The following is a 27424-nucleotide window of genomic DNA, read 5'->3' on the forward strand; positions in this document are numbered from 1 at the left end:
GTATGTAATTAATTTCCCCCTTCTGTTGCATTAAACATGAACTTTGGGAGGTCTGTGGAGACTACACCCAAGGTTTTCCGAGGCTACATGCAGGCTGGAGGCTTATGCATTTCTGGCCTGGGAATTTGCTCTTTTCAGAGGTCACCTAAGAGCTGGATGTCTGCTTCTCAGCACTGAGGCCTTTTTAAAGAGCTGCAGCACTATAGGACAGTGTTTCTCAACTTCAGCAACTAACATGTATGGGCTTCAACTCCCAGAAGTCAACCAGCATGGGGAATTTGGGGAGTTGACTGGGGAATTCTGGGAGTTGAAGACCACACATCTTAAAGTTCCTGAGGTTGAGGAACACTGCAGTAGGAGCAGGAGTCGGATGCTCATTTTGCTTCCTTTCATTGCTGACTGATGCTCTGCCCCTCTGTCTGGCTAGGAGACTAACCCTTGGCCCACTTTGGAGAAACGCTGCTTGGATGAGAAAAATTCGGGAGCATGTTTTCCGACTAACAAATTTTATTCAAAGGCAGAGGTTCTCGTGAGGTGCACAAAAGCTTCTGCTTTTGAATAAAATCCCTTACTTGGAAAAGGTGCCATCGGATTCCTTCTGATTTTTGGTTACCATAGATCAGTGTTTCTCAACCTTGGCAACTTGAAGATGTGCGGACTTCAACTCCCAGAATTCCCCAGCCAGCTAGGGGAATTGAAGTCCGCACATCTTCAAGTTGCCAAGGTTGAGAAACACTGCCATAGATTAACATAGCTCTCCTTCTACAGGGCTGGGATGGGAAGGATTCAATGTTCCTGCCTGCTTTACATAAACAGGGCCACCACGTTGTCAGAACCTTCTCAACTGATTCCAATTCCAGGAACATCAGATATATTCTTGTTTAACTCTTGATCTCTTAGGAGTTTGAGCAGAGCAATCACTGTCTACCCACCCGCAGATTGCGTTTGATTTAGCTGTTGGTTTCTTAAGGCTACGCCATAGCTCTCTTTGGAGAGGAATAAATAACTTGGATTGTTCTTTGTCATCTGCCCTATGCTGCTAACATTGAGCAAGATCTGTTTTGTTTAGCTTGGTGGAGCACCACCACTCTTGACTGCAGACAATGGGGTTGAACATGCTAGTTTTCCCTAGGACACAGACCACTCTCTATCCATGTTTACATGGCAGCAGATGAAGGGGGACTGTGTTATATCTCTCCTGGAGCTGCCACAGGTAGGACTTGACCCTCCTCAGACTTTTTTCAATAAACTGCAGATGATGGAGTCTTGCCTGCAGGGCTGATTTACAATTCTGTGGGTCTGGGAGAGATCAACAGCGTTTGAGGCCATGACAGATGGAATTGAAAACATCAGCTGGGACAGTTTTAAAGCTGATGCCCTCCAGCTGAGGGGCTGAGAACAAATTGTGGAGGTTCAGGAAATCTGGTTGGTGGAGGATTTGGAGGAAGGTGAGCTTGGCTGATCTGAAGAAGAGAAGCATGTCAGAACTGGTAGGTCTTTGCATGGGAGATCAAGAAATCAATAGGGGTGAATATGTGTAGCTCAGGGTTGAACTGTGGAGTCCTTGGGAAACCCCATCCCATTTCAGCACTGAAGATGTTACCTAGCTGGGTAATGAAACGTTTGCAAGAAAAGAACCAAGCTCAGAACCCCAAGGACTTCACAGATCAAAATCCTAGAGCTTGAGAAGACAGACAAGCATCCCAAAAGAAGACCATGGTAAACCACTTCCATCTTCTGGCTAAGAAAACTATTTGGAGGCATCCATGAGTTCAGAAAGTGCCAAAATGGACTTAAAGGAGACTTTTTACAACACAAGTGGGCAGAGGAGCCCAGTAAGGTAACTCCTCCAGGTTGTGGCTCCTGAGAATAAGCCTGGGGATCTTCTGGCTCCCAAGCATTTTTGGCAAGGTCTAATCAAATCAGGTGAAGATGTCCTTGGGTTTTCTTTCATCTCTGCCTCTCCTCCTCAGATCTGGTCACTAATGATGTGGCAGCACTTGCCAGTAGAGTCTGGTAGATATGTTAGCCTCTGGCCCCACTGGATAGAAATTATGGGGCTTGTAGTCTAACCTTTCTGAAGGGCTCAAGATTGGAGGAAGGCTGTGATTTCTCTCTCTTTGGCTGCTGGCCATCATAATTGGGCAGTCTTTCCATCACAGACTCTCCCTTTGAAGGGTGAATTGGACCTGAGAGGGGAGGGCGGGGGGAGGGTTGGAGGAATGCATCTTTGTTGTTGTGCAGTGTCAAAAAGAGTCTTGCAGGTGCCCTCCCTTGTAAGAAAAATTGGAAAGTAAATCAATGAGCTCCCAGAAATAAGAACTTTCTTTGCAGAACACACTCATTGCTTTGCTCAAACTCTGCTGTCTCTCTGAGGCAGGAACTTGTAAATTGTTGTAAAGATGGATTTCTGCACCAGGCAGGAGATGGAACTAAATGTTCTCTGGGATTCCTTCAAGCCCTTCCAATCTGTGAGTCTTTGCTGTTTGCTTCTACTCCAGTGAGGACCCTGTGATCAGTTACCCATCATCTTGTGAATGTTCTGCTGCCTGACCTAGGTGCAACCCTGGGGCCAGACACAATTCTGGGACTTCTTCCTTTGTTCCCAGCTCTGGTTTCCTTGAACATTTCTTCCTGAATTTTCTCAACTCACCTAAAAACCCTCTTGTCCTTTGGCTCCTTTGAAGGGAACAGCTGCAGATTTTGTAAGATAGTGGAAGAGTTGGCGGTTGGCGGGTGGGTGGAGCCCTCAGGAAAGGAACAGCGTACGAGGAGGAGACCTTGCCGTGCGGGCTTGTAATAGTTGGTTGTTGCAAACCAAGATCATCTCATGGTGGCTAGAACGCTGGGAAGGGCTATGCATCAAGAAGCAAGCTGGGAGAGAAGGCGAACTTTGTGTGGAAGTCTCTGTTGAGACAACAGACTTGTATACACACGTATTGTCTGACTTCATTCTTTGCACCAAACTGTGGCTCATTTGCATTTGGCTTACATGTTGCGGAAACCCAGCATGGTGGCTTGTAAATTGTGGTTTATGTGCTATGTTGGGTGATTTCAACCAGTTGTGACTAATTCAGCATAGTGTGATGTCTGTGCAGAGTCCCGATAAGACCACCATTTTGTTCCAGTCCAGATACTTAAAGAGAGAGAGTTGGAAACGCTCTTGTTTTTAAAGGCCGTTCTTTCTTCATTTATGTCAATCCTTCCCCAAAGGAAGGTGCCTTGGTCTGGTAGAGCATCTGACTTCCCCCAGGTGCTTTGGCCCATGAAATCTTTGATCAAGGCAGAATTGTTTCTTTTTTACCAAAAATCCCTGTGGTCGCCATAGTGAGAATAGATGTAGCTCCGGGTTGAATTGTTGGGTTCTTGGTGTTCTCTGAACTTGGTTGGTTTCTTGCAGATGTTTCATTACCAGGCTAGGTAGCCTCATCAGCACGTGGGGGAGTGGAGTTTGCTGGCTGTTTATATGGGTTACCCCCCCTCGCCCCTACAGCGGCAGATGCCCTGCCTGGATATGAACTTAGTCTGGATTAGGAATGAAAGAGAGGAAAGTCATACATGCATAGTAAAAAAGGATGGCCATGAAAAAAAGTAGGCAGAAAAACATACCACTTCCAGATTTTTTTTTTTTTTTAAAAGGAGGGGGGGAAATACGAAACCTTTCAAGGTGCCAAGGAAGTGATTTGTTTATTCATGAAACCAGCCGAGTTAGCAATTGTACTTTCTGATGCATTTTGTCTGGCGCCATTTTGGATGCAGGCAACAATAACCATTTTGAACAATGCGAGTTAAGCAGCGCACCATTTGTTTATAATATTAACACCTTTCTTAAGCATAAAAAGAGGGCCTTGGAGACCTCAGATGCAAATATAGGGTTTGTAGTTCCAAAGATTAACATTCATACCCATCCTGCTATTCTCTTTGGGGTAAGAAATGTGATGCAAAGCACGGAGAAGGAGTAAGGAACAATAAACCAAGGGAGCTGGAGGCAGGAAATAAGAGAGAAGAAAAGAAAATGCATTTAATCGAGTTTCCACCAAAGTCATTCAGTTTTCTATCCTGGCAAACCATCCTTTCTCCCACCAAGTCCATCCGCCACTTCATATGTTGGCTTTTGTTCTTTATTGACCGGACCGTCTCTCTTTCCAGACCGCATTTTATGAAAGCATTCAAAGGTTAGGAAACCCATTAATGGTGCAGAACAATAAAAGCTGGCTTATTGCTGATTTTTTTCCCCCTTAAATTTTGGGATAACTGTAAAAATAAAGAGAGCAGTAGCTCATGGAGGCTCTTTAAGTGCTGTTTAACAAGCGTTTTCTCTGAAATCCTAGAGGCTTTCTCATCTAACGTGAATCTAAATTATCTCAGGGTTGCATTGGGGTTTAAAAAGGGTTAAGATGGTTAGACTATCATTTGGGGGGAGGAAATGCTGCTATTCATGTTCCATTAGCAAAAAGTCCCAGTTTTCAATATCACTGGGTAGGGCTGTGAAATCCTATGTAGATAATTTATTATTTATTAGTATCACACTAGGCGAGAGACGGCCTGCCCCGTTGAATGCCCTCTTGGTTAGAAATGCTCCCCCTTGCTTACTATCTGGAAGGATCACAGAAGTAGGCTGCTCGCTGTCCCCCGTGGGAAGGGGCATCAGACAATACATTTCTAACATTCAGCTCCATTGATTTTCCAACAAGCAGACTCACTTAGATGAATCTAAATCACACAGGGAGCTGAATGCATCTTTCTGACTATAAACTAGATTAAGGATGGAGTAGGAAGAGAGGTGCATAAAGTTACATTTGTCCTGAGATGACATAATGGGAGGGAGCTCATTACAGACTCATGCACGACTCACAGCTATCAATATTGTTCACCCTGGGAGTAGTAGAAAGCAGTTGTAAAAAATTAGCTCTGGTGCGCAGGGTGAATTGTTCCCCGCCTCTTCTTAAGCCATTGTAGAAATGGCTTCCCGTTTAACAAGATGGGGGTGCGCACATTGTCTTCCCCTGGCATTAATTCCTTGGGGATGCTGATGTATGCTAAGTGTTGCTCGAGCAGTTCCTGCAGGTGAAGGACATTGTGACTGTGTTCATGGGCACCAGGACTCCAGACATGGACAATGAATGCCACTGAATGTCCTCTTTGGATGGGGAGAAGACACGACAACCTGTTGGAGATGATCTTCCTGTACAAAGAATGAGCACCCTACAGCATGACCAGTCAAATCTTGTTGCTCTGCTTTGCTTTTCATGTTGTCTAGGGAAGGTTGGCCCTTGAATAGCAATTCTAGTTGCCTTTTCCTTAACCTTTTTTCAGCCCAGGAGAATGCAACACTTCTCTTTTCAATGTACAGGTAGTCCTCGCTTAATGACCATTTCTTTAACAACCATTTGAAGTTACGATGGCGCTGAACGAAGGGACTTAAGACTGGTCCTTGCACTTATGATGGTTACAGCACCCCTGTGGTCACTTGATTGCAATCCAGGGGCTTGGCAACCAGCTCACACTTATGATGGTTGCAGTGCCCCGGGGTCACGTGATCGCCATTTGCAACCTTCCCAGCTGGCTTCCAGCAAGCAAAATCAGTGGGGAACTGCGTGATTCACTTAACAACTGTGGTGATTTGCTTAACGACTGCTGCAAAAATATGTGAAATTGGATGCGGTCACGTGATGCCTCGCTTAACGACTGCCCCACTTAACAATGAATTTTCCAGTCCCTATTGTGATCATTAAGCAAGGACTACCTGTAATGTTTGCCTCACCACACTTAGCTGAGCACCAAAGAGCAGACGTGGAGCGTTAACAGCCACTGATTTTAATAGGATCTGGGTAACAAGGCTATCTGATCTCATCCTAGGCTAGGGAAATTATCACACTACATGCTCACTGTTAATGTAATGATGTTGTGCTCACTCAACCCAGTTTTCTGGATTCACATGAGACAATGAACCACAAAGTAACCACACATACAATGCACAGGTTTAAATGTGATTCACTAGTTTGTAGCTCAGTGTGCTCACTTGTTGTAGGAGCACATCCCGCATCGTATATTTATATCAGAGGTTGAGTTGGCAAACAGTGTGAAATGTCTGGGTTAGCCAGGCAGTACAAATACAGGCATTTCCGCATTTCTGAGAAGCAGCTGTTTCTTGGCTACTCTCAGATATGAGCAATTAGACCAGAGAGAAGTTTGATTTTTTCCAAGAAGATTCTACTAAAGTTCTTGGCTTCCTGCACTTCTGAACCAGCCATCCTCATTCCTCTTTCATTCGGGCTCCTTCTTAGGGAAGCTGCTGACACCTTGCCTGGGAACAGACTCTTGGTCTGCATGGGATGTGCCCATGGTCCCAGGCCTGACTCAGAGGTCCAATCACTGCTGACTCCACGCAGCATGCTAAACATTATATCAGGGTCAACAGACAATAACTCGTGTGTTCGTATAACACGGCCATACTGCAGTTTAGCATGAGGGCCTCATTCACCCAACATGCTAAAACAAAGGCTGGGTTCCAGCAACATTCAAACCACAAACCATCCAACTCTACTGAAGTCCAGTTTGGTGTGAACCTAGCAATAAGAGAGAAGCGATCCAAGGCAGAACTGAGAACATGTTTCATGCACGTTCACGGGCGCTACTGTCAGCCCTCCCAGGTAAACCAGACAGGAAACACGACCAGATGAGCTAATTCTACTTTATTGATAGGAACATTAACAGAATCTTGCAAATCTCCCTCCCTCCCTATTTACCACCTGAGTAATCAGGGCAGTCCTTCCTAAGTTTCTTTCTCTGGCCGTTCCCCTGCTGCGGACTCCTTCCTCTTTGATCCGATTGTTCCCTAGGCACCATCTCTTCCCCACTGTTTCCCAAGGTCACCCTCACATTCCATTACAGCTACTGTGATGAATCTAGTATGAAGTATTTCAAGAGTCTGAGCTTAATTCGAATTAAGTTAGATAAATTCCATTAAGTTATCCCATTGATTTCAGTTGAAACAATCTAGGCTAGCAATGGGAGGGTTGGAGCAATGATGGATGAGGAAGTGTCAGGAAGTGGTCACTCAATGGTTGAGAGTAGAACGGAAAGGGAGACCGGGCTCTTGAATTTAGAGAGTGCAGCTCACAAAGAAGGAAAGGAAGAAGATCTGGGGTTGGCTATGGGTTACTTTTTAGGTCCAGTGGTAGTCTGTGTTCTTTTGGCTGCACTCATTAAGAAGGTGGGGGTCTGTTACTACTTACCTTTTCTTATGAGTCCATCTGGTCAAGACCTGTCTCGTTTTGCCTTCTATTTTCCTGCTTCCTGTCCAGGTGAACGCAGTTTCCAGAACCTCAGTATTTGTATACTGTATTTTATGCTCATGGTACACATCACACCTACACCTCCCTATTTTGAGTTATAAATTTCATTTCCTTGATGCTAATTCTTTTACCTGATTGTATCACAGACATTTCCTTGGAGTAAAAAAAGGCAGCGGCGTAGCAACTACCAATAGGTTAGACCAGCCTTCTGCCATCTGGGGCTCTCAAGGTGTGTTGTACATCAGTTCCCTGTAAGCGGCAGCTAGAACGGGGAAGGCTGGTCAATACAATAAGACAGTGATTCTCAACCTTGGCAGCTTTAAGATGTGTGGACTTCAACTCCAGAATTCCCATGCTGGCTGGGGAATTCTGGGAGTTAAAGTCCACATATCTTAAAGCTGCCAAAGTTGAGAAACACTGCAGTAAGGTATGAAGCCATGGGTCCACATGTTTAATCAACCAAGTGAGTATTCTGAGGAGTGATGCATCATGTAGGTGCTTTCATACCTGTCTAGGTCATGGTAGGGCAAGTTCTGAGAAGATTCCGGAAAGGAGGAAGCTCTCGTGGGCAGACTGCGTCATCTTGGGTTCTGCAAATGAATGCTCTTCTTCCAACCTCTTTTGTGTTACATATGTACAGAAGCCATCTGCTGGCCTGATAAGAATAGGAAGCACGCTGACGAGAAGACAGCTCTTGTCATTCTTCCTGACAACAGGACTTTCTCTCTTTTTCCTCTGCTCAGGGCATCTTCTCTCCGGTGGAACACAGGGACGAAGGAGCGGATGCTCATCAAGGTGACAGACCGGGAGCCCAGCTTCCTGATGCACCAGGGCAACGGCTACACCCTTGACCATCAGCAGGGTACACGGTCGCGGAGGCCCTCGGGGGGCCAGCCGTCCCCCAACCTTCAGACCTTTGCCACTGATTCAGACAACTCGGTCTTCTTCCCAGAAAGGAAGCAGTCGCCCTTCCTGAAACGGGCTGATCACGTGGGCAGCTGCTCCCCGCTGCTGGGCCGGGGGGAATCGTTCTGCTCCCCGATGCAGGCCCAGCACCGAAAGCACTCCAGCGAGTCCCAGCCCTCCTCTCCGCGCTATGCCTACGAACCCCCCCTGTATGAGGAGCCTCCTATGGAGTACCAGGCCCCCATCTACGATGAGCCGCCGGTGGACATGCAGTTCGAGGCCAGCGGGAGCTACAAAGCTGGCTCGCCCCAGAAGTCGCCCATCCGCAAGCCCCACCCGTTCCTGCAGTCGCCCAAGCAGGGCTCCAACTCCCCCTACCAGCAGCTGGTCTTGACCAAGCAGAAGGGCTCGGACCGCTTCATGAGCTTGGAGTACAGCCCCGCCGGCAAGGAGTATGTCAGGCAACTGGTCTACGTAGAGCAGGCGGGCTCCAGCCCCAAGATGAAGAGTGCCCCCCGGCACAAGTACTCCCCCAACCCCATCGGCGGCTCCTACTCGCTCCAGCACAGCCCCTGCCTGATGCGGGACCAGCGCCTGGAGGTCAAATCCGGGGACTACAGCAGCATGGAAGGGGCAGATTTCCGGCACAGCCCTCCGGCCGGCCAGCCGTCGCAGGGGGAAGACTCCATGTCCTGCTCCAGCCAGCAGAACACGTTGTCCTCCACGGGCTACTCCCCGGGCAGCCGCAAACGGAAGAACAGGAAGCCCGCTCTCTCGTACGACCCCAACACCTCTTCCACCGACGGCTCTGGGGAGCGGGAGGAAGTGGCGCCGGAGGAGAGGCCTCCCTCTGGGTGCGGCCGGCCCCAGGGTGGGCGCTTGGAGAGCCGGTCCATGGAGGGCGAGCCCAGCAGGGCCTTTGCGGAGCCCTTCCTGGCCCAGGCCCGCCTGGCCTGGGAGGCGCAGCAGGCCCATTACCACATGAAGCAGCGCAGCAGCTGGGACTCCCAGAAGGACGGTTCGGGGTACGAGAGCGACGGTGCCGTGCCGCTGCCCATGCCGGGCCCGGTGGTGCGTGCCTTCAGCGAGGACGAGGCTCTGGCCCAACAGGAGAGCAAGCACTGGAAACGGAACCCCTTCGAGAAGCTGGCCTTTCCCCAGATCCTGCTGGAGAAGAGCGTCTCTGTGCAGACGAATTTGGCATCGCCCGAGCCCTACCTGCATCCGTCCCAGGTAAGACGCGCCGGGCCGGGAATAAAAACGGGAGGTTGAAGGAGGGCGGCCGTGTCTTTCGGGTGAGAGCTGCGCCTCTTTCCGTTCGCCTTTTATTTCAAAATTGCCGCGGTTGACGGCCTGAGCGAAAAACGTACCCCCCTCCCCAGACCGCCCTAAGGAGCCACCAGGATGTCACAGCTGTCCGAGCTCAAGTGATGCCGATGATGCAGTCTGAATCAGATGCGAAGCTTCACCCCGAGCGCGTGATGACGTCAAGAAGCACGCAGTGTCACTTCCCCCATGCCCCCATCTCAAAAAACCCCAAGTTCTCGGGACGTAATGCTTTATGACAGTGTTGTCCAAACGTGGCCACTTTAAGATGAGTGGACTTCAACTCCCAGAATTCCCCAGCCAGCATGCTGGCTGGGGAATTCTGGGAGTTGAAGTCCACTCATCTTAAAGTGGCCAAGTTTGGACAACACTGCTTTATGAAGTACAGTGCCTTTTATTTTTTTTGGCTCCTGTTCTTTTTGGGGTATCATTTATGATATTTTTTGCCCTCCCAGACCCTCAGCCTTGTTTTCCTATCTTGTTGCTTAATACAGAAGCTGGAACGGCGGAACTCAATTTCTTTGGGATCCTGTAGAAATTCAGAATGGCGTAATCGTCTTTTGATTATGCAGTTCGGAGTGTCTGTAGCCTCACAAACAGGCATGACGATGTTACTGATCACAAAGTAGATTCGTGACGCCACACACCTAACAACGCACGACATATAATTCGTGACATTTGCATGATTGCACAGATAATATGGACTGCTGTAAGTTGCATAATGATGTCCTTTGTGCAATAATGTCACAGTGCTTTTGATGCCAGATGTGGGTCTGAAGGGCAGTTCAGCATGAGGGAAAATACGCATAAGAATAAAATGGAACAGGAATTGTGCTCGAGAGAGAGCGCAAAGGAAAGAACACGCAGCAGAGCTTGAAAGCAAATGAGATTTTTTTCCTCAGCCAGGATGTCACATTCAGATCTGCTGTGATGGTTTATTGTGATATTCTTAGTTCAAGGCACTCTGCCAGTTTTTTTTTCTGATGAGTCAAGCCAGCCAAGGGTGGTCCAAGTGGCGAGGATCAATGGAACAATTGATTCAGCTGCGAGCCTTCCCAGCCGTGCACCCTTGAAACCATCATAAAAAAGATTGTGCCGGATAAGTGATTGCAGAATAAAAGTTAAACTAGTCCACCCCAGGGAGAAAACGAGTAACAGTCAGATAGAAAGGATTTATACTGAATGGAATTGACATAAAATTGTCAGGGGCCAGAAAATACAAAATTTGTATTTGTATGTCTGGCTTTGCAACATGGGTCTGGGTCACCAGTGACAAGCCAGAATGAAGTCCCTTGGTGTGGTTGGTTTCCACTTGTTCAACTCAGTCATGTTTGATGACTTCATTTCTCTGTGTAAATTACGCCCCAGAGAATCATTAAGTCTCAGAAGTAACCTTATTAACATATCACTTGCCAAGAAATAAGTAGCCTGATCCCTTATATTGTCAGACAAGCGATCATTTTCAAAGCAATTAATGAAAGTTTCATTGGAGCATCCGAGAGCAAATAAGTCACCATTTATTTAATTTGCCTTAAGAATAGATTCTGGTTATCTTGTCCTCTGTAGCCCCACCGTAGCTATCTCCTGACATGCCCTTTCCAAACTTGTCTGAACCCCCTTTAAAAAGGAAAAAAAGTTTGCATGAAGATTGATGCAGTCTTTGCGTGAAAAGTCCCTAAGATTTAGATATTTTTGAGTTTTACGGGCAAATCTGAACACTTGAAAAAAATTGCCTGGGTTCTACAACATATGTCACTAAGCACAAAATGTTCATGCATCCACTTTTTCTGCATGTTTTGTAAGCTCCATATGTGTTTCTGTGGGGTAAAGGATGGACCTGTATCTGCAGGTGCTGAGTTGCTGATCTCAGGTACTGAAAAAGATCTTGAATAGTTTGGATAACCAAGTACATTTCCATTAAAAAGGCATGATATCCTTCCTGTATCACTTTCCCAATATGTTAAATAGTTCATTGATTCATGTTTAAAAAAAAACCTGACTAAGATTGAAATAAAGTTGAGATGAGTTTTGGAGAAGAATGAGTTTTGATCTAAAACATTTGGATTCCCATGACATTTTAACCAAGTTAGTTAAAGACTTAGAATCTGCATTTTCTCAACATTCACAAGACATGTTTATTAGGCTTTTTTTGTGTGTGTGTGTGGCCCAGTATGTTGTTCCAGCCCAATTTATGAGTTAGCAGATGGTTTACAGTTCACTGTATTATCCCATCCCAGAATTCAGTAACCAAGTAAAGTATGTTCTGGTAACCTGACATGGAGTCAGCTAAGTGGACCTCTCTCTAACTTATTGCACAACTGGATTCTTGTGCAAGTACTGTTGGACATTAAACCGTAGGCTTACAATCCATCAGTGGATCACTCCCATTAGTGAGAACACCTTTATTTAGAGTATTACCACTCAGCAGATCAGTGGCCAGGCTGGAAGTTTTTTCTTGCATAGAATCCCTCAAAAGAAAACAGTAAAATACCAGCTAGGATATTGGGGGTAATATTTGTTAGCAAATAATGCAGAAATCTTCTTGATTAGGCATCCAGAGGAGAGAGCAATGAACTAAATCCTCAACTATATTTAGGCTATATATAAAAAATTCCTTGCTCCATTGGCACTTTTCTGTTGTATCCATCCAGAAGGGCATCTAATCTAAAGGGTTCCTTAATATGGCAGAAAATGGTTCTATTAAACTTTGTGGTGATCTGCTCAGAATAAATGAAGCTGTATGAGCTTCTGGAGAATATTTCGTTGGGCATCTTTGAATCTCTCTAATTGTCCTCCTGAAGGACAATTTGGAGCTAGTTGATGATCCACAAGAATCAGGGGCAAGAAACTTTGGTAGCTTGGTTTCCCATCTCTGTCTTTCTCTACACTATAAAAACCACATTTTAGGAAAGTGATCCTTTGGTCCCATATTAATATAGTTTATGTACAGTATAGACCTTTTTAGGGTGGGTCTTCACATGCTGTTGTGGCTTTCATCTTGACTTCTTTGAGCCCCCTGCAGATGACCTTGGTTGCCCTCGTTGAGGCCGGTCAACCTCCACCTACAAAATAGAATGTGAAGAATCGTTAGAAATAGAATATATTTCAGTATTTCTGGTCCATTGATAATAGGATTATCTGCTCCCCAGGGTTCAACACCAATTGATATCTGGACCTTTGTTTACTGTAAACCGCTTCCAAACTGCAGTCTGTTAGTCCTTTTATATATTAAGCATTATTCAGGCTGCTTATGTTCTCCTGGCCTCAAATTTTAACACCAGAATCTTTTTTCTCTTTAATGAGTGTTTTAATAGAAAACCCGCATAGCTAAATCACCTGCATTGTTCAACCTCAGTTTGATTGGAAGTCCATTTTAGACCTTAGACTCTACTTTGCAACAGCACTTGAAGTGTATAAATGAAGTACAGCCAGAGAGGTGTTTTAGGGCTACTTAAAATATATATTTTTTAAAGGTGATCGAACAATTGTCCATTGGAAAAGATTTTTTAAAAGAGGATCAAAAGGTGGTTCATTGTAAAACTGCCCTGAATCTTTCCTGAGCTGTGGGATGTTTAGAGAGGAAGAAGTCATAAAACTGTTACCTTTTGAAAATATGAAAGGGTAAATAGCAGAAAGGCAATAGCATGCAATGTATATAAGAAAAATGCACCTGGCCCACTAATAATATGGAAAGTCCATTCTGCTTTTTCTTGTAGCTTGCGGGAGAAAAACAATGAATTGCTAGTGCTAGATAAGAGCCAAAGTTGCTGAAAATAAGAGAAAGTTGGAACTGAGAGGGCAAATTCTCCCGGTTATTATCAGTAATGAAGTGTGCTTCATCCAACCCCAGCATTAATATCCAGCCAGTGGGGAGATGTAGTCCCAGACGCATCTGTTTAGGCTCCATTCAAGTGTTTATCCGAGGACAGATGGTATTAAAAGAACAGGCTTCTTCTTCTGACGCACAGTGCAGTAACAGATTTGGGAAGAGCTGGCCTGTGGACCTATTGCTTTCCAGCGAAGAGCATTTCTGAATATCCACCTTTTCAAACAAGCCACATGCTGGAATTAAGCTAGGTTTTCAAAGCTGGAGTGTCTGCGTAGAAACTTTAACAATGTCCTTGACTTTCTGGTCTCTGATCTTGGAAATGAGGAGAAGTGCCTTTTTAAAGAGAGAAAGAAAAAAAAAGCGTCCATGAAAGAAGAGGTTGAAAGGATTTGCTTCTGGAAAAGGAAAGATTGTGTGTGAATAGCACGTGGGGGGAAAGGCTTGCAGAGAAATGTGGATGAGTCATACTTGGAGCGTGCATTACAGATTTGAATTTGGGGATCTTACGCGGTGATGGAATGCTCAAAGGGACACCCAGCACACAGAGAGCCTCTGTTAATCCACAAAAGCTTTATTATTTAGGATTGCTTAAGCATCACACATGCACAGATTCATACTCTGGTCTGCCACAAAACTGATCAGGTAATGCACGGGGGTTGGGAAGACCGGAGCACTCCATAAATGATGGTTGAATGGGGGGTCTTCTGACAAGGACCTGTTCAGCGTGCCTCGTAGCCAACGTCAAGCACATCCCATCAGCCTTCCATCGCCCATCATCTCAGCTGCCCCTTCACTGATCTCTTAGGCTGTTGGATCAGATGTGAGTTGCCGCATGGCGCTTAACTTTCTGATCTCTGGCTGCTGTCCTCCAGGCCTTGTCTGGCTTCGGAGGTGACTTGCGCCCTCCATTATGTGTGCTGCACCTGTTCTCTCCCAGAGCCATCTTTTGGTCATTCTGCTTCATCTACTTCCCCCAGCATCTTAATTGTTGTAATGCATTCCTCCCCTCCGTATAATTTTGGTTTTATGATGAAAGGTGTATCCCGTTCACAGATTTGTTCATGGTTAGTATTGGTTTGCATCCACTTGTTATCCTTAAGCTCGTACCACGAATACCAGTTACAAGTGAGTACATGATCATAAATGCAACAGAGATGTAGAAATCTTCCAGTCATCCAATCAATGAAACCACCTCCTTGACCTTTGGTTTCATATCATTTCTTAATCTAAAACTTGTCTGTTTTGTATGGTGGTTTCTTGAGCTGTGGCCCCATTTTGGTTTAGAGCCTGTGTCATTTGAAACGTCTTCTAAAACACAACTCAGTTTCCTTGTCTCCTTAGTCATTTGTGTTATTCCATAATTTGAAAACATGTTAGAGATTTTTTTTCCGTCTCAGTTATTGTTCTTTTATTTTGCTCGTGAGGTATTTGGAATGTGTGTCTCATAGATGCATATATTGGTGCTATCAAGAGGACAAATCCTGTCTGCCCAAAACCATCTCCTAAGCCAGTGTTCCCCAACCTCAGCTGGTTGTGGGAGTTCCGTTCCCAGAATTCCCTAGCCAGCATGCTGAGGAATTCTGGGAGTTGAAGTCCACACATCTTAAAGTTGCCCAGGTTGAGAAACGCTGCTCTAGGCATATTTATCTGCTTGGTTTTACAAATGAAATAATATCCAGTAGACCCCCTCTCCCCTGACAGTGAAAATACTGAAATATCTATATGACGAAAAATAGGTCGTAAATCACTGTGCCATTGTGGCACCACTTGAATTTGGTAAAAAATATTGTCCTTGTACATTTTCTATGTAGTTTGTCGTATCTTCTCCCCGGTTTCCCCGTGCCCGTGAGAAACCCAAAAGGAATTTCGCGTGGGCTACAAGCACATTCCCCAGAGGATGAGCTTCAGAAAGCTGCCCTCACCCATTAAAAAGGAAAAAAACTAACTGTTGTCACAGGCTCATACGTTTTAATATAACGGATTGAGGGCTCATGTTTGAGGACAAATAATTTCATACAGTGAATAGTCTCTGAGCACGTGAAAAGAGGTCTTGAAAAACTTGTTTCTTTTCTTTTCTTGTGAAGCTTCTTGAAGAATATGGAAGTGAACATCGAGTTTTCCGAAATAAAATATCGTAGCTGACAGTTTCACAGAAATGCTTTGGGATTTGTGAACGAGAAGAAGGCATTCCAAAAAAAAAAAAAAATGATTCCAACACAAGAATCAACAATTACAGACACACAATGCTATATATAACATTACAGTGACATCAACAGATAATGCATGCCTTTAATATTAAACTTCCGTAACTCTGGTTGCAAAGGAATTTATCTTGATGCACATCATTCTCTTTAATTCAGGTACATGCCAAACCATACTAAGATGCACCCAACAATGTTTTCCTTTGTGTCAATCAAAAAGGGGATGGGAGAAACACAAGAGGTGTTTGCATAGGGACCGGTCCAATCAGCCTCCAGAGTCTGTGACTTTTGCTCCTAATTTTGCAAATGAAACTCGGGTGTGCGTAATTTTTCTTTGGTTAACATTATTTTACAGCTTACTTTGTAGGTTGACAGCAACTCTCTGTGTGCTGTGTTCCCTTGAGCATTTCAGTATGGCCTAACATCCCAAAGTTTAAAGGTGTAATGTTTAATTGGTGGAGAATGTAGGCGCTAATTGGAATAGTAGCCATGCTGAACTGGAGATTGGAAACTGAGGACCCCCAACAGGAGGACCCCCACAATGGTGAGAGGTTGGATCAGTCCTGACATGGGGGTGTTGGGTGACCTGACTTTGAACCACCACATACATCTACGTGACTGAAGAGCTGAAAGAGATTCTGGAGTTGTACAGATGCAAATCTGTAGAAAAATGATGCCTGCAAGGTTGCAGTTGGCTGTACGGGCAGCATCTTCCTCTGTCCCAGTTGGGTGGAGAGGGAGGAGGGGGCACCTTTTAGGAAAGTTTTGGAGTTAAGGAGGGTGGGGACTTGGGAGAGGACAAGGACAAAGGGAATGCTCATGAGGAGTCTAGTGGCCAAGAGAGGCTGCGTTAGATGTTTTGCAGTGGATAACCATAAGGTAAAGTCTTCCTCAAGCTCTGACTACATGATATGAACATGTTTCCTTGAGAGCAGGATGAAAGTGGTTTCTTTTGCCATCCTCTGAGGATTTTTTAACTTCCTTGTCTAGCCCACAGTCCTGCAGTTTTCTGCTGATCTCTCATCCAAGGACCAACCACACCTAATCATCTACCCTGTTTGTCTTTCTCAAGTTCAGCCAGAATCAGCCACCAGCTGTAGTAACTTTGTGGTTTATTCTGTTTTCTGGACTCGTGCGACACACCGAACCATAGATTGACCCTGGGATGCTGAAGTGTGAGCTGTTAGACTAAAATGGGATCTGTGTGTCACATGAACATTGTCCAATTGGGGAAGGATCCCTTCTAAAGTAAATGACTGAGTTGGGCAAATGTCTGCAGTTAGTGAGTTAGTAGATCAAAGCAACACAGTCTGGCTGGGTTTATATAAAATGCTAGGCTGAAATGTGGCTTCTTTTGAACCAGCCAGTGTGGTTTATAAACCATGGTTTATGGTTTAATGTTCTCTCTGAACCAACTATGATTTATTTAATAGATTATATTTAAGGAAACTTTGATTTAGTATGTTGTGTGAATAGTGTCACCGCTTCCAGTGTGTCATTTTCCATGCACCATCAGGTAGCAACCCTTGGCAGTCTTGTTTGGATATGGAAGCTAAGCAGGGTTGGGCCTGTTTTGTTCTTGGGTGGAGGCACCCCCAGAAATCCCAGGGCTGTAGGCTAGATTGGGAACTAAAAAGTGTTTCTGAAGAAAGCATTGGCAAACCACTTCCATGCTGTTGCTGAGATAACTGCATGGCTGTGTCCACGGACTCACGAGGAATCAAACTTGGCTCGGCAACATTGTCTTTACCTTCACTTGAACTGGGCATGACTAAGCGAGCCCTGGAAAGCTCTGATGGCTCAAGAGGTTCTGATGTGCTTTCTTGGATCTTGCTGTCTGCACCCCTCTGCTTTCTCCCCAAAGGCTCTTAGGAAGCTGGTACTAACATTGCACTCTGGGTCTTTTTCAGACTGACCCACTTTCTTTCCTTCTGTCTTCATAAACTTTGGCTTCCCAGAACCCTATCCAAAGTATGGCTTGTCTCCACCCTGGTTTATAATCCCATGAAGCTCTAGGCTTCTAACACATGTTTATCCTCTGCGTAAGATTGATTATAAGCTTGTCCTGAGCTGATTTACTTCCCTGTTTGGAAGATGTTTCCAGCGGAGAGGGAGAAGACTGTTGGATGAGCACGTTTGTGACAACCCGTAGAGTTTTCTCAGTATTTGGAAAGGATTCAGTATCCTTTGGTTCCTTTTTGGTCATCTAGTTTTGATCCAGTGGGGATGGGGGACGGCAACATCTCTTAGGAATTTTTTTTCTACCTTCCATAACTTAAACCTTTTGTTCCAGGACCTGCATTTTGGAATGATGGCAAATGGGTTTAGACTTTCTTCTGTGCGGCATCCTGTCAAATACTCCCACTCTTTCAAATAAAAACACTCCTCGCAAACAGCTCTTAAGGATTTGCTGACAAGACGATAACAGTTTATAGTTTTATCTCTTATTTTTCTCAGTGGGAAATGAAGCAGAAGAAAATGACAGGAATTTAAGAGAAAAATATTGAGGGAGGAAACGTGAATGCTTAGCGAGAGACCTGCAACTTAATATTTTGAAACATCATGGCAGACAGGAGAAACTCGGGCCTAAAGGAAGACAGTTCACACCTCTTCTGGTGGGAATGCTCCTGAAGGGAGATGGAAAATATTTGTAATATTTGCCTACTACAGCATGTTAAGAGTTTGGGAATCTGGTAAATCAGGGTTTCCTTCTCCAGCCTGCTGCCAATTGGGAGTGCTGGAACTACAGCTCCCAGAATTCCCAGGTACTATGTGAAAGGTAAGAGGGCATGTGGGCTGGGAATCCTGGGAGTTAAGTCCCTAGGGGATACTGAATTAGAGGCTAATAAAATGTACAATACTGATGCCATTGGTAGCATTTTTAATTTGATAAATCCTGTGGTACTTTAATAGGCATCTGAAAATGACGTTTAAAATTGGAGCTGAATAACTGGACAGTCAAATTTTAAGCTCAGTTTTTTGAAGGAGCAAATTTTGAATGTGTATTAATGATTATCTTATAGAAAAGAGTTTCTATAGACTAGGTCCATGTTCTTCCTGGATTACAATCCCCAACTTGAGGTTCATCTAGGTCTTTTCACATGCAAAGAAGATACTCTTCTCCTGATTGAATGTGGGTGTTGTGCCCTGAAATACTACATAACATGATCAGCTTGAATTACACATCTGGACCAAAAATGTGGAAAATGGGGGAGGAGAGATTGATGTCGGCTGCCATGGTACAGCTGTCTGGTCATGACCTCCAACAGCAATGTCTCTTCCTCCATTTTCCAGTGCTGTTGGAGTGGGAAAGGGGAGAAATAAGAGTTGGGGGTGGAATGGTGGTTGGTGGTCTCCTCTCATGTAAGGCCCTTGGTCACTGTGTCCTCTCTTGCCTTGTTTTTCCAGTCAGAGGATCTTGGTGCCTGTGTTCAGTTTGAGAGCAGCAGACAGAACAGGAATATGATGCCTAGCACCAGCTGTGTCTTCCCCACCTTCAATCTGAGGAAGCCTTCCTCGGAGACAGACATTGAGAACTGGGCCTCCAAACACTTCAACAAGCACACGCAAGGCCTCTTCCGGCGCAAGGTCTCCATTGCCAACATGCTGGCGTGGAGCAGCGAGTCCATCAAGAAGCCCATGATCATGACCACCGACCGCAACGTCAAGAAGGAAGCTTGTGAGATTTTCAAACTGATCCAGATGTACATGGGGGACCGGCGGTCTAAGACAGACCAGCTCAGCGTGGCTCTGGAGATCGCCACCAAAGGGTGGAGCATGCAGGGTCTCCGGGATGAACTGTACATCCAGTTGTGCCGGCAGACCACCGAGAACTTCCGCTATGAGAGTCTCGCCCGGGGCTGGGAGCTGATGTCCATCTGTCTGGCTTTCTTCCCTCCCACCCCCAAGTTTCATTCCTACTTAGAGGGATACATTTACAGGCACATGGATCCAGTGAATGACACAAAAGGTAAGAGTGACTCACCTCCTGCGTGACCTGGCTTTGCCCTTGTTGTTTTTCTAGTAGATAGCTTCTCCCCAAAATGGCAGTGCCCAAGTTAGACCAAAAAAAGACATCTTGGTGGCCAGCAACAGTTTTCCTGGCTGAGACACAGCAAAATCTAGCATGAGTATCAGCAGGAGATGACTTTGGGTGAGACCAACTCAGGCGCACACATACAGACACACTTTTGCATTCATGGTAAGCTGGAATGTGTGCTAGATTCCATGTTTCGTCAACTTATGACCCAGAGAACACTATATTCCATAATTGAGCTTAATTAGCATTTTCAGGAGGTTCTAGCCCACCATCATTGTGGGGAGAAACTTGCTTTCAGCGTAGGACATCCCTGCCCCCTGAGTTCTCACACTCTTGCTTACCATCTGGTGATAGCTTCTTACGAGCAGCCCAAACTGTTTTTTCCCCTCTTCTCTTGGAGGAGGCGCAGTTACATGCATGTTGCCTGCACTTTGGGAGGAAGGGTCCTCATCACGCCCCCAGCCTTCCATCAAGTAGATGGAAACGTGAAGCCGGGAGAATGACATGCAGGATCGGTTGGGTGGGTTTGTTCTCTGTTGCTGTGGGCTTGCCAACCAAATGGGTTGTGGTGTGGCTCGGTTCATGGAGTGGAGTTGAGTGGAATGGTCTGAATACAGAAAGGTCCTGTTTTCCTCTTTCCTGTGTCCCAGAGTCCCTTGTGTTTTGTCACTGAGTCCATATTCATCCCATGCCCCCCTCTCTCAAGAAATATCTAAGAATGCCATTCTTCTGCTTGCCTATAATATTCTTCCCTAATTTCATTTTACTTTATTTGCACGGAGGCCAAGGAAACGGTTCATTCTCCATATATGAAATTGCTTGAATTCCTATGTTTCCCCCATTTCTATTTTGTGGTCTTTCTTTAGACCAGCCTTTCCTATGGCCATGCTGGCTGGGGAATGATGGAGACCGTAGTCCTCACCACATGTCCAGTGCACCCCCTTTATGCTACTATCCCTTTCTCTGGAAGGCCCATCTTTTTTTCTAACATTCCCTAAGACTGTGGTTTCCTCAAATCCACCAGATGGTTCGCCGTTCTACAGAACATGATGTCAGACTACCTCCGTCTCCTTTGAAATACATCCCCGAGGATGTTGCTGATCGTTCTGATGTTAGTGATTGAGACACAGTCCTAGAGCAGGGTTTCTCAACCTCATCAACTTTAAGATGTATGGACTTCAACTCCCAGAACTCCCCAGCCAGCCTTGCTGGCTGGGGAGTTCTGGGAGTTGAAGTCCACACATCTTAAAGTTGATGAGGTTGAGAAACCCTGCACTAGAGGCATCATGCATAAAGTAGCCTCCTCTAGGAATATTATTACTATTCTTATTCTAGCCTTCACATCCTGTGGCCATGTGTGCTTGTGTGTGTGTGTAAAAAAAAGGGAGCAGCAGAGTAGGTGGTAAGAATCTCTCCCACCTCCCCAGGGGTAGATAATTAGAAAGAGAGGAAATGGGAAGACATCAGCCAAGAGGACTACCAACGTGCGTGATTCAGGGATCCCCAACTGTGCTGCTGGCACAGGGAAGTGAGTGAATTCACTGGAAGAGAAAAAGCTTGGGGAAGCTTCTCTGGGATGTTTATGTGAGACTCTACATAGGACAGGACCAAATAGAGCAATTAATAACAACAACAACTGCAGCTGCTGCTGCTACTACTACTAGTATAACTCCAATGTCCATGCTGCTCCATGTGTTTGTGGGTGCAGCACGATGTGGGGACCCCATTGTGGGACCCAGATCGCTTTCATTGGAAGTGAGCCTGGGATGCTGGACGTTCTTGGCCAAGACACCCAAAACTCAACTGTTACCAACGCAGGATCTAAGACAGGGATGGAGAAGATTCCCCAGCCAGGCTTCTGTCTGTCAACTGGGTTCTCCTTGGCGGAGGCCCAACAAGAGTTCTGTTCTCCCTCCAGCCTCTTTGGGTGCCACTGCTGCTCTTGCTCCTCTGTGGGCAGAGAAGACCTACTCCATCCTTCCCCAACCTGGCGCCCTCCAAATGCATTGGGATTGCCAGAAGTCGTCCACCAACATGGCCTCCAGAAGACTAAAACATTTCTTCCTTGGACAGCTCCTGAGCCCAGGCCTGGCTGCGTGTGGTGCCTGCCCTCCCCTGGGCAAGGAAGGGTGTGAACAAAGGGAGGGCAACCAAGCTTCCTTCCCCCCCAGGGGCTCCTGAATCTGGTCGTCTCTGATTGTCCCGCACCTTGGCTCAGTTTTCCCACAGCAGGGAGGTTTTGCCCAAATGGATGAAGCCCAGAGGTTTTCAGACCACCCAAAGCTGCTGGACCAGAGGGGACAGGCAGGAGGGGGAAGCCGAGGAGAGCTGTACGTGCCTGACTTTGCTTCCTGCTTCTTGCGTGTTGCTGGGGAGTTGGAAGTGGCAGCTGTTTTCCCTTGAGCAGAGCTTTACTGCATCCATGTCCCACTGAGTGCGTCATCTCCCTATAAATGTCCCCGGCAATATGGCCGGCTTTGAATCATCCTCCTCGCTCCCCTCCCCTCTTTTGTGGCCCAGCTCTGCAGTTAAAGCTGGTAATGGGTGGTGCCGGGCATTGTTAACCCTGGCTGTTCTTCTAACAGCAGGCTGGCTGGGGAATTCTGAGTGTTGAAGTCCACACATCTTCAAAGTTTCCAAGGTTGAAAAACACTGTTCTAGCTCATGAAGCACCAGAACGTCCTCTGCCTGAGGAGTAGCAGCCCCCAAACAATTTCATTAAAGAGGTATGAAAATGTCTCCCTGGACTGCCTTTGGTTTCGTCCTTGGGTAGCCCCTGGAGACCACAGTCTAGGTTCTCCACCTGTCTCTACTCCACGGTCTACAACTGGACTTCTGTATGAAGATCCCCATACAATATTGCTTTGGGATTTTGACCTTGGTGGCTGGACGTTCCAAGTAACTGGCGTAATTGCTGGTGAGCTCCATGGAGCCTAGGAAATCTCCGCAGTTAAGAGATCCACTGGGAACATCTCTGCAGAATTTGGCCCAAAATTGGCCCTGGTGCTAGGCCTACCTAGCCTGAAAAAGCAAGAATAATTAATGTCCAGTTTCCATGATTTTTCAGGCAATGGAAGTGGGAAATACCCCCTCCCGCCCACCACCATGGAGTAGCACCACAAACCAGGACTCCTATTTCATGGGGACTAGAGCCCCAGTTCCTGGATTTGTGAATTCCTTTCCAGTGCTGCCTTGAAGCACCCTGTGAGGGAGCATCTGGGAAGGGAAGGCTGTAGCATTGTAAGGTCACTGCCAAAACCTAAGTTATTTTTAACATAGGCATTCACTGGAGCATTTCAAGTACATTTGTAGGAATGACAAGTCCTCTTTTGCTCCAGATTTTCATGAGAAGTTTGGCTTCCAGTTAACTTTTTCTTGGAACATAAAGCAGTTGAAAGAAAATCAGAGGAAGAGCAGTGAAAATAATCCTGGCCTTTCAGCTATAATCACACCAAGTTTAGCAGAATCTCAGGAGGCATTAAACATTATGCTTTTCTCACCAAAGTTCTGTTTGGAAGTTTGGTAGCTGCTGAAAAAGTCCTGTGGTAGAATCAGAGTTCGCCCTAACTTCATTCTCCAGACTGAAGTTCTACAATAAAATAAATATGTTCTGCAAAGCTAAATTATGAAACAGGTATCCATAATGCAAAGAAGCATTTTTTATTTCATTTTTCAATTCCTGTGTAAACCAGCCTGGGAATCAGTACTCAGAGCTCAAAAGTAGTTTGCAACTTAAAACCCTCCTGGGACAATCCGCCGATCACATCCGCATTAAATAGTGCTAAATTTCCCAGTACTGGGACATACGTTCTGAACCCTCCTTATATTCCTCACTCTGCTGCAAAGTCAAAAAGGTGGGGCAAAGGAGAGGGCAGAGGTGGGATAGCCCCTTTCAGATGCCCGCAGATGATAATGCTTATATCCCCAGAGAACCAGAAAAGAGAGTTCTCGAAATATGGGCATCTCTTGGAAGTCGTTGAGAATCTGGGAATCCTGAGACATTTAAGCTGAGCAAAGCAAGGACTGAACTGCACCCCCATTCAGTGATAACTGTCCGGAAGTCTTCATAAAAGCAGACCGCAAGATTCAGAGTTGTTTTGGCTCAGAAATGGGCATTCCGAGGTTCTGATTTTCAGGACATCCCGTGGGAGGCCTGGAGGTGCAAATTGCTGCTCCTCAAGACATGAGAAAGCTCCTTTTCATATTTTCTTGTTGTCACACAGGACTTGGGTCCTGGCAAGGACATGCTGGGGACACAATCCCAGGCACAACAGAGGCTGGCTTGTTCAGGGTTGGACTCACTCCTTCCTTGCCACTGCCATCCCACCAGTGCTGGAAGGCCATGACATACAACCCCTGTTTTTCGTTTGCGGCTCTTTGTGATATGAGGTTGCGGGTGGGCTGTGTGTGGGTGACAGCAAGTTGGCAACAGGCCTTCTCTTGTGTCTTGTGCCTTTGCATTTTGCAGCAGAGGCTCTGTGCTGAGTTTCTCCAGCCTCCCTCCCCAGCTGAAAATTTTGCCTTGCTTTAACCACAAGTGGTCCCAAGTTGCTTCTTTTCTCTGGAACCGCTGGGTGTCCTTAACATCATCTTTGTTTTCCCAGAGTTGATGGGTTTTATACAAGAGGATACAGCTTGCTCTCCACCTGGGGGAGGCCCAAGAAGGTCAAACTGACATTGCTGGCATGTCAGGAGCTGGAGAAAAGGCTACCTGGATGAAACGTCTTCTGCCCAGGGCCCTCTAACGTGAAAGTCCTTCTGGACAGGCATATTCCTAGGGTGGGAATCTGCATTGCCTGTAACTAGCTTCAAATTACTGCTCTGAAGCTGAAAAAGCTGGTAATTGCTCCTTCCCCAGGAACCTTTGATGATCTCTGTTGGCTGCCCGGTGGCAGCCTTTAATTAGGTGGCTAGGTTCCTGGAGTGACCAGGCATTAAATCAGGATGGAGGTCCCACAAAAATTGCCTGGCGCTGAGCAGGCTCCTTGCAAATGGCCTAGGGAGCCCTTGAGGAATATCAAGTCTCAGTGGCTGGGTTCACACATGAGAAAGCCTCAGCCTGATTAACACAACCCATGACTGTGTTCATAGAATGTGCAGTGGCCTGACAAAGAAAGATGCTTCTGGCTTCACATGCTTTATTGAATCAAAGTCCTGGGGTGCCACTTCCCATTCAAAGACCTGGTTCACCCAATTTATTAAGACCCTGGCTTGCTTCCCATAGCAGCCTCAGCCACCACTGACCCAAGTCCACTTTAAGCCTCCTTTGTGCAAGCCCAACCATCCATGTGGAGGCTGCAGGAGGAGAGGGGAGGTCCAGTAGCTTGGATTGACAATTAGGGCTTCTCCTGTTGACCTTCAGAGCCTCCGTTTTGCCTCACTTTCTGGCTTGGAGGTTGCCTCTTGGTGCATGAACCTGTTGCATGCAGGACACCTCCAAGATGTGCAGCAATTGAGAGCGAGGCTGCAATGTCCACCAAGAATTGCAGGTACACAGGACTGGGGACACGGGGCCAATATGCTAGCAGCATGCCCATCAGTACGTAGCCTGTAGAAGTCCTGGTGAGCCTTTCCAACACAGGGCTGAGCATTTGGATGGACAGCCAAGGAAGGTCTGGTCGTCAACTGCAGTGTGCTCCTAAATGGAGTGTCCTGTCTCGTCCGCAAGAACGGATGTCAGCAACTCAGTGGGATGAGAAGGTGCCTTTGAGGATGGTGCTCAGCGGCCTCAGAGCCCAGGCACTGTGGTAGTCTTTGACTGCCGCCCACTGAGGAACCTGCTGGGGTAAACTATGGCACAAGATGGAGCTCCATCTCAAGCCATACAGATAGGGAAACCCTTCTTGGGGAGAGAGAAATAGGCCAAATGGGGACAAAAGCTCTTTTTTTCCCTTGAGAAGAAAGAAGGCTTAGGACAGGTTTGAGTCTTTTTAGTTTAAGAGAATCTAAAGGAGCCACAGGAGGTGATGACAAAGTGATGAAAAGCGTGGAGAAAGAGGCATTTGTTTCTTCCACACGCTATTATTCCGGAAGTTGATAGCATCCAATGAAAATGGCTAAGCATTCAAAGCACACAGAAAATGCATGTTCTTTTGCAGAATGTCTCCATAATACAGGTCCCATGAGGGTTGTGAGGTCCAGATGGCTTGGAAGGGATCTTCTGCACCTGCAAATTCACGGAGGAGAACCAGGTCCATTCCTGGTTGTCGGTCCTGTTTCAGGTGCTGTGAGAGCATAAAAGGAGATGTTCTGTTGCTTTTCAGGGCCGCTCACAGGCCTATCCTGGGGACATCTCTCTAAGCCACTGAGGTTGAAGGTACCTCCCTGAAGAGAAATGTGAATAGTTTCAGCCTGATTTCAACTGATTGGGATGGATCAATGATCCCAGTGATCTCTGGAGGTACATGACATGGTTGAAACTCACCTGTGTAAACAAGCCAATGTTTTGCCTCTTGGAACCCAACAGTTTGGCCACCAACTTAAGAAGTGATCTTCCAGCTAATGTCCAAGACCAGTTTTACCTGCAATAAGGTTGGCAGAACTCATTGCAGAAAACTACACGCTTGATGGAAATCAGTAAGATCTGGATTAGATTGGAGAAAGAGCCCCATTATGTTTTCTGCTGCCGCCCACACATAACTCAAATTTCATGGTTCGGATAATTTCCATCATGATTCCTTGTAGAGCCTCTGTTTGATTTTCATTTTCTGATTGGGAGGGCAGGAAAGCAATTGAATGACAATCAGAATTTTTAATTTTGCCCTTCTCCTAAAGTTTTGAGGGAAAAATCACAGGCATGACTCCTCAGTTATGACCAAGAGCCACATACATTCTGATCCACATGAAACTCATTTCTTGTACACAGTTGGAATCCGTGCAGGATTCATCTCGGCTAACCTCTTTTCTTCGTATGCCAGTGTTGGAGATCTACATCATCCCCTGTTGGTACCACTGAGGAAAAGCTGAGTCCAGCCACATGTGCGATGTGCCACCCTATGCTATATTTGGAAGGGGCCTGTTTTCTGTGTTTGGGGGCCAGCTCATTTGGAAGAGGGCCTCAAAGTCTCCTGTTATCATCCAAGTAGGGGCATCTTCAGCAGAAAGCAATCCAGCAGGCTGGATTTAGTCCACAGGGAGCCTAAATCAAAAACAGTAAGATGGCTGTCCCCACTGTCAAGAAGCACTCTTTTACCAGTAAAGTAATTGAGTCTTTTGCAGAATTTGGAAATAGAAGACTTTTGCCCCCTTGTCTCTGTGTGCAGAAAGTCCTGTTTCTGTTAAATTTCCAGGGCCACAGTGCCTTTATTTTTAAATTTAGTGTGGTTCCTTTTGCCAGTGTGGTAAAAAAATAAGTGGTCTCTCTTGGTGAGCCAGATTTCTCCATGCCTGAACAGTCCTTTGGCTTCAGAGTGACAAATGTTTCCTTAGGTGACAACTTCTACTGTCCTCAAAGAGCATGACCATGCTGTCTTAAGATGATAGTAACTGGAGTCAGGAAAGTCTGGTGAATACATACGCCCACGTGTACCCACGTACTTGCCCATGCTGGTACTCCTAGGAGAACAGATAGCTTAGTTGGAGGAGTCAGACTCCTACTCCCCAAACTGTTTATCCAACAACATTGCCTTAATTTGCCATTGTTCTTAGTTGTTCTCACTTGCCTTTAGTGCCCTCAGTAGGTAGGATGATTTCATTGGCTGTGTACCATTGTGTTACCCTCCCCATTCACTGCATACTCCTTGAATGGATACCTACAACTCCGTGATTGATCCAGGAAAGCCAAAATAATAAGCTGGAGATAGAGATGACCCCAAATTGGTTCCAA

At 46.1% G+C, this 27424-nt stretch overlaps 1 protein-coding gene across 2 annotated transcripts in view; it reads left to right on the top strand.

Annotated features, from left to right (window-relative positions):
- The window catches only part of ARHGAP39 (Rho GTPase activating protein 39), a 137032-nt gene that overhangs the window by 78193 nt on the left and 31415 nt on the right, over nucleotides 1-27424 (top strand). For both annotated transcript variants that reach the window (XM_088148878.1, XM_088148879.1), the window contains 2 exons: nucleotides 8042-9437; nucleotides 18969-19530. In XM_088148878.1, coding sequence (XP_088005004.1) covers nucleotides 8042-9437; nucleotides 18969-19530 — 1958 coding nt within the window. The remainder of the gene's footprint in view (nucleotides 1-8041; nucleotides 9438-18968; nucleotides 19531-27424) is intronic.

The sequence above is a fragment of the Python bivittatus genome, unplaced genomic scaffold (assembly GCF_059951505.1).
Source record: "Python bivittatus isolate LINGU-HERP-01145 unplaced genomic scaffold, Pbiv_v1 ctg000590_np1212, whole genome shotgun sequence".
NCBI lineage: Eukaryota > Metazoa > Chordata > Lepidosauria > Squamata > Pythonidae > Python > Python bivittatus.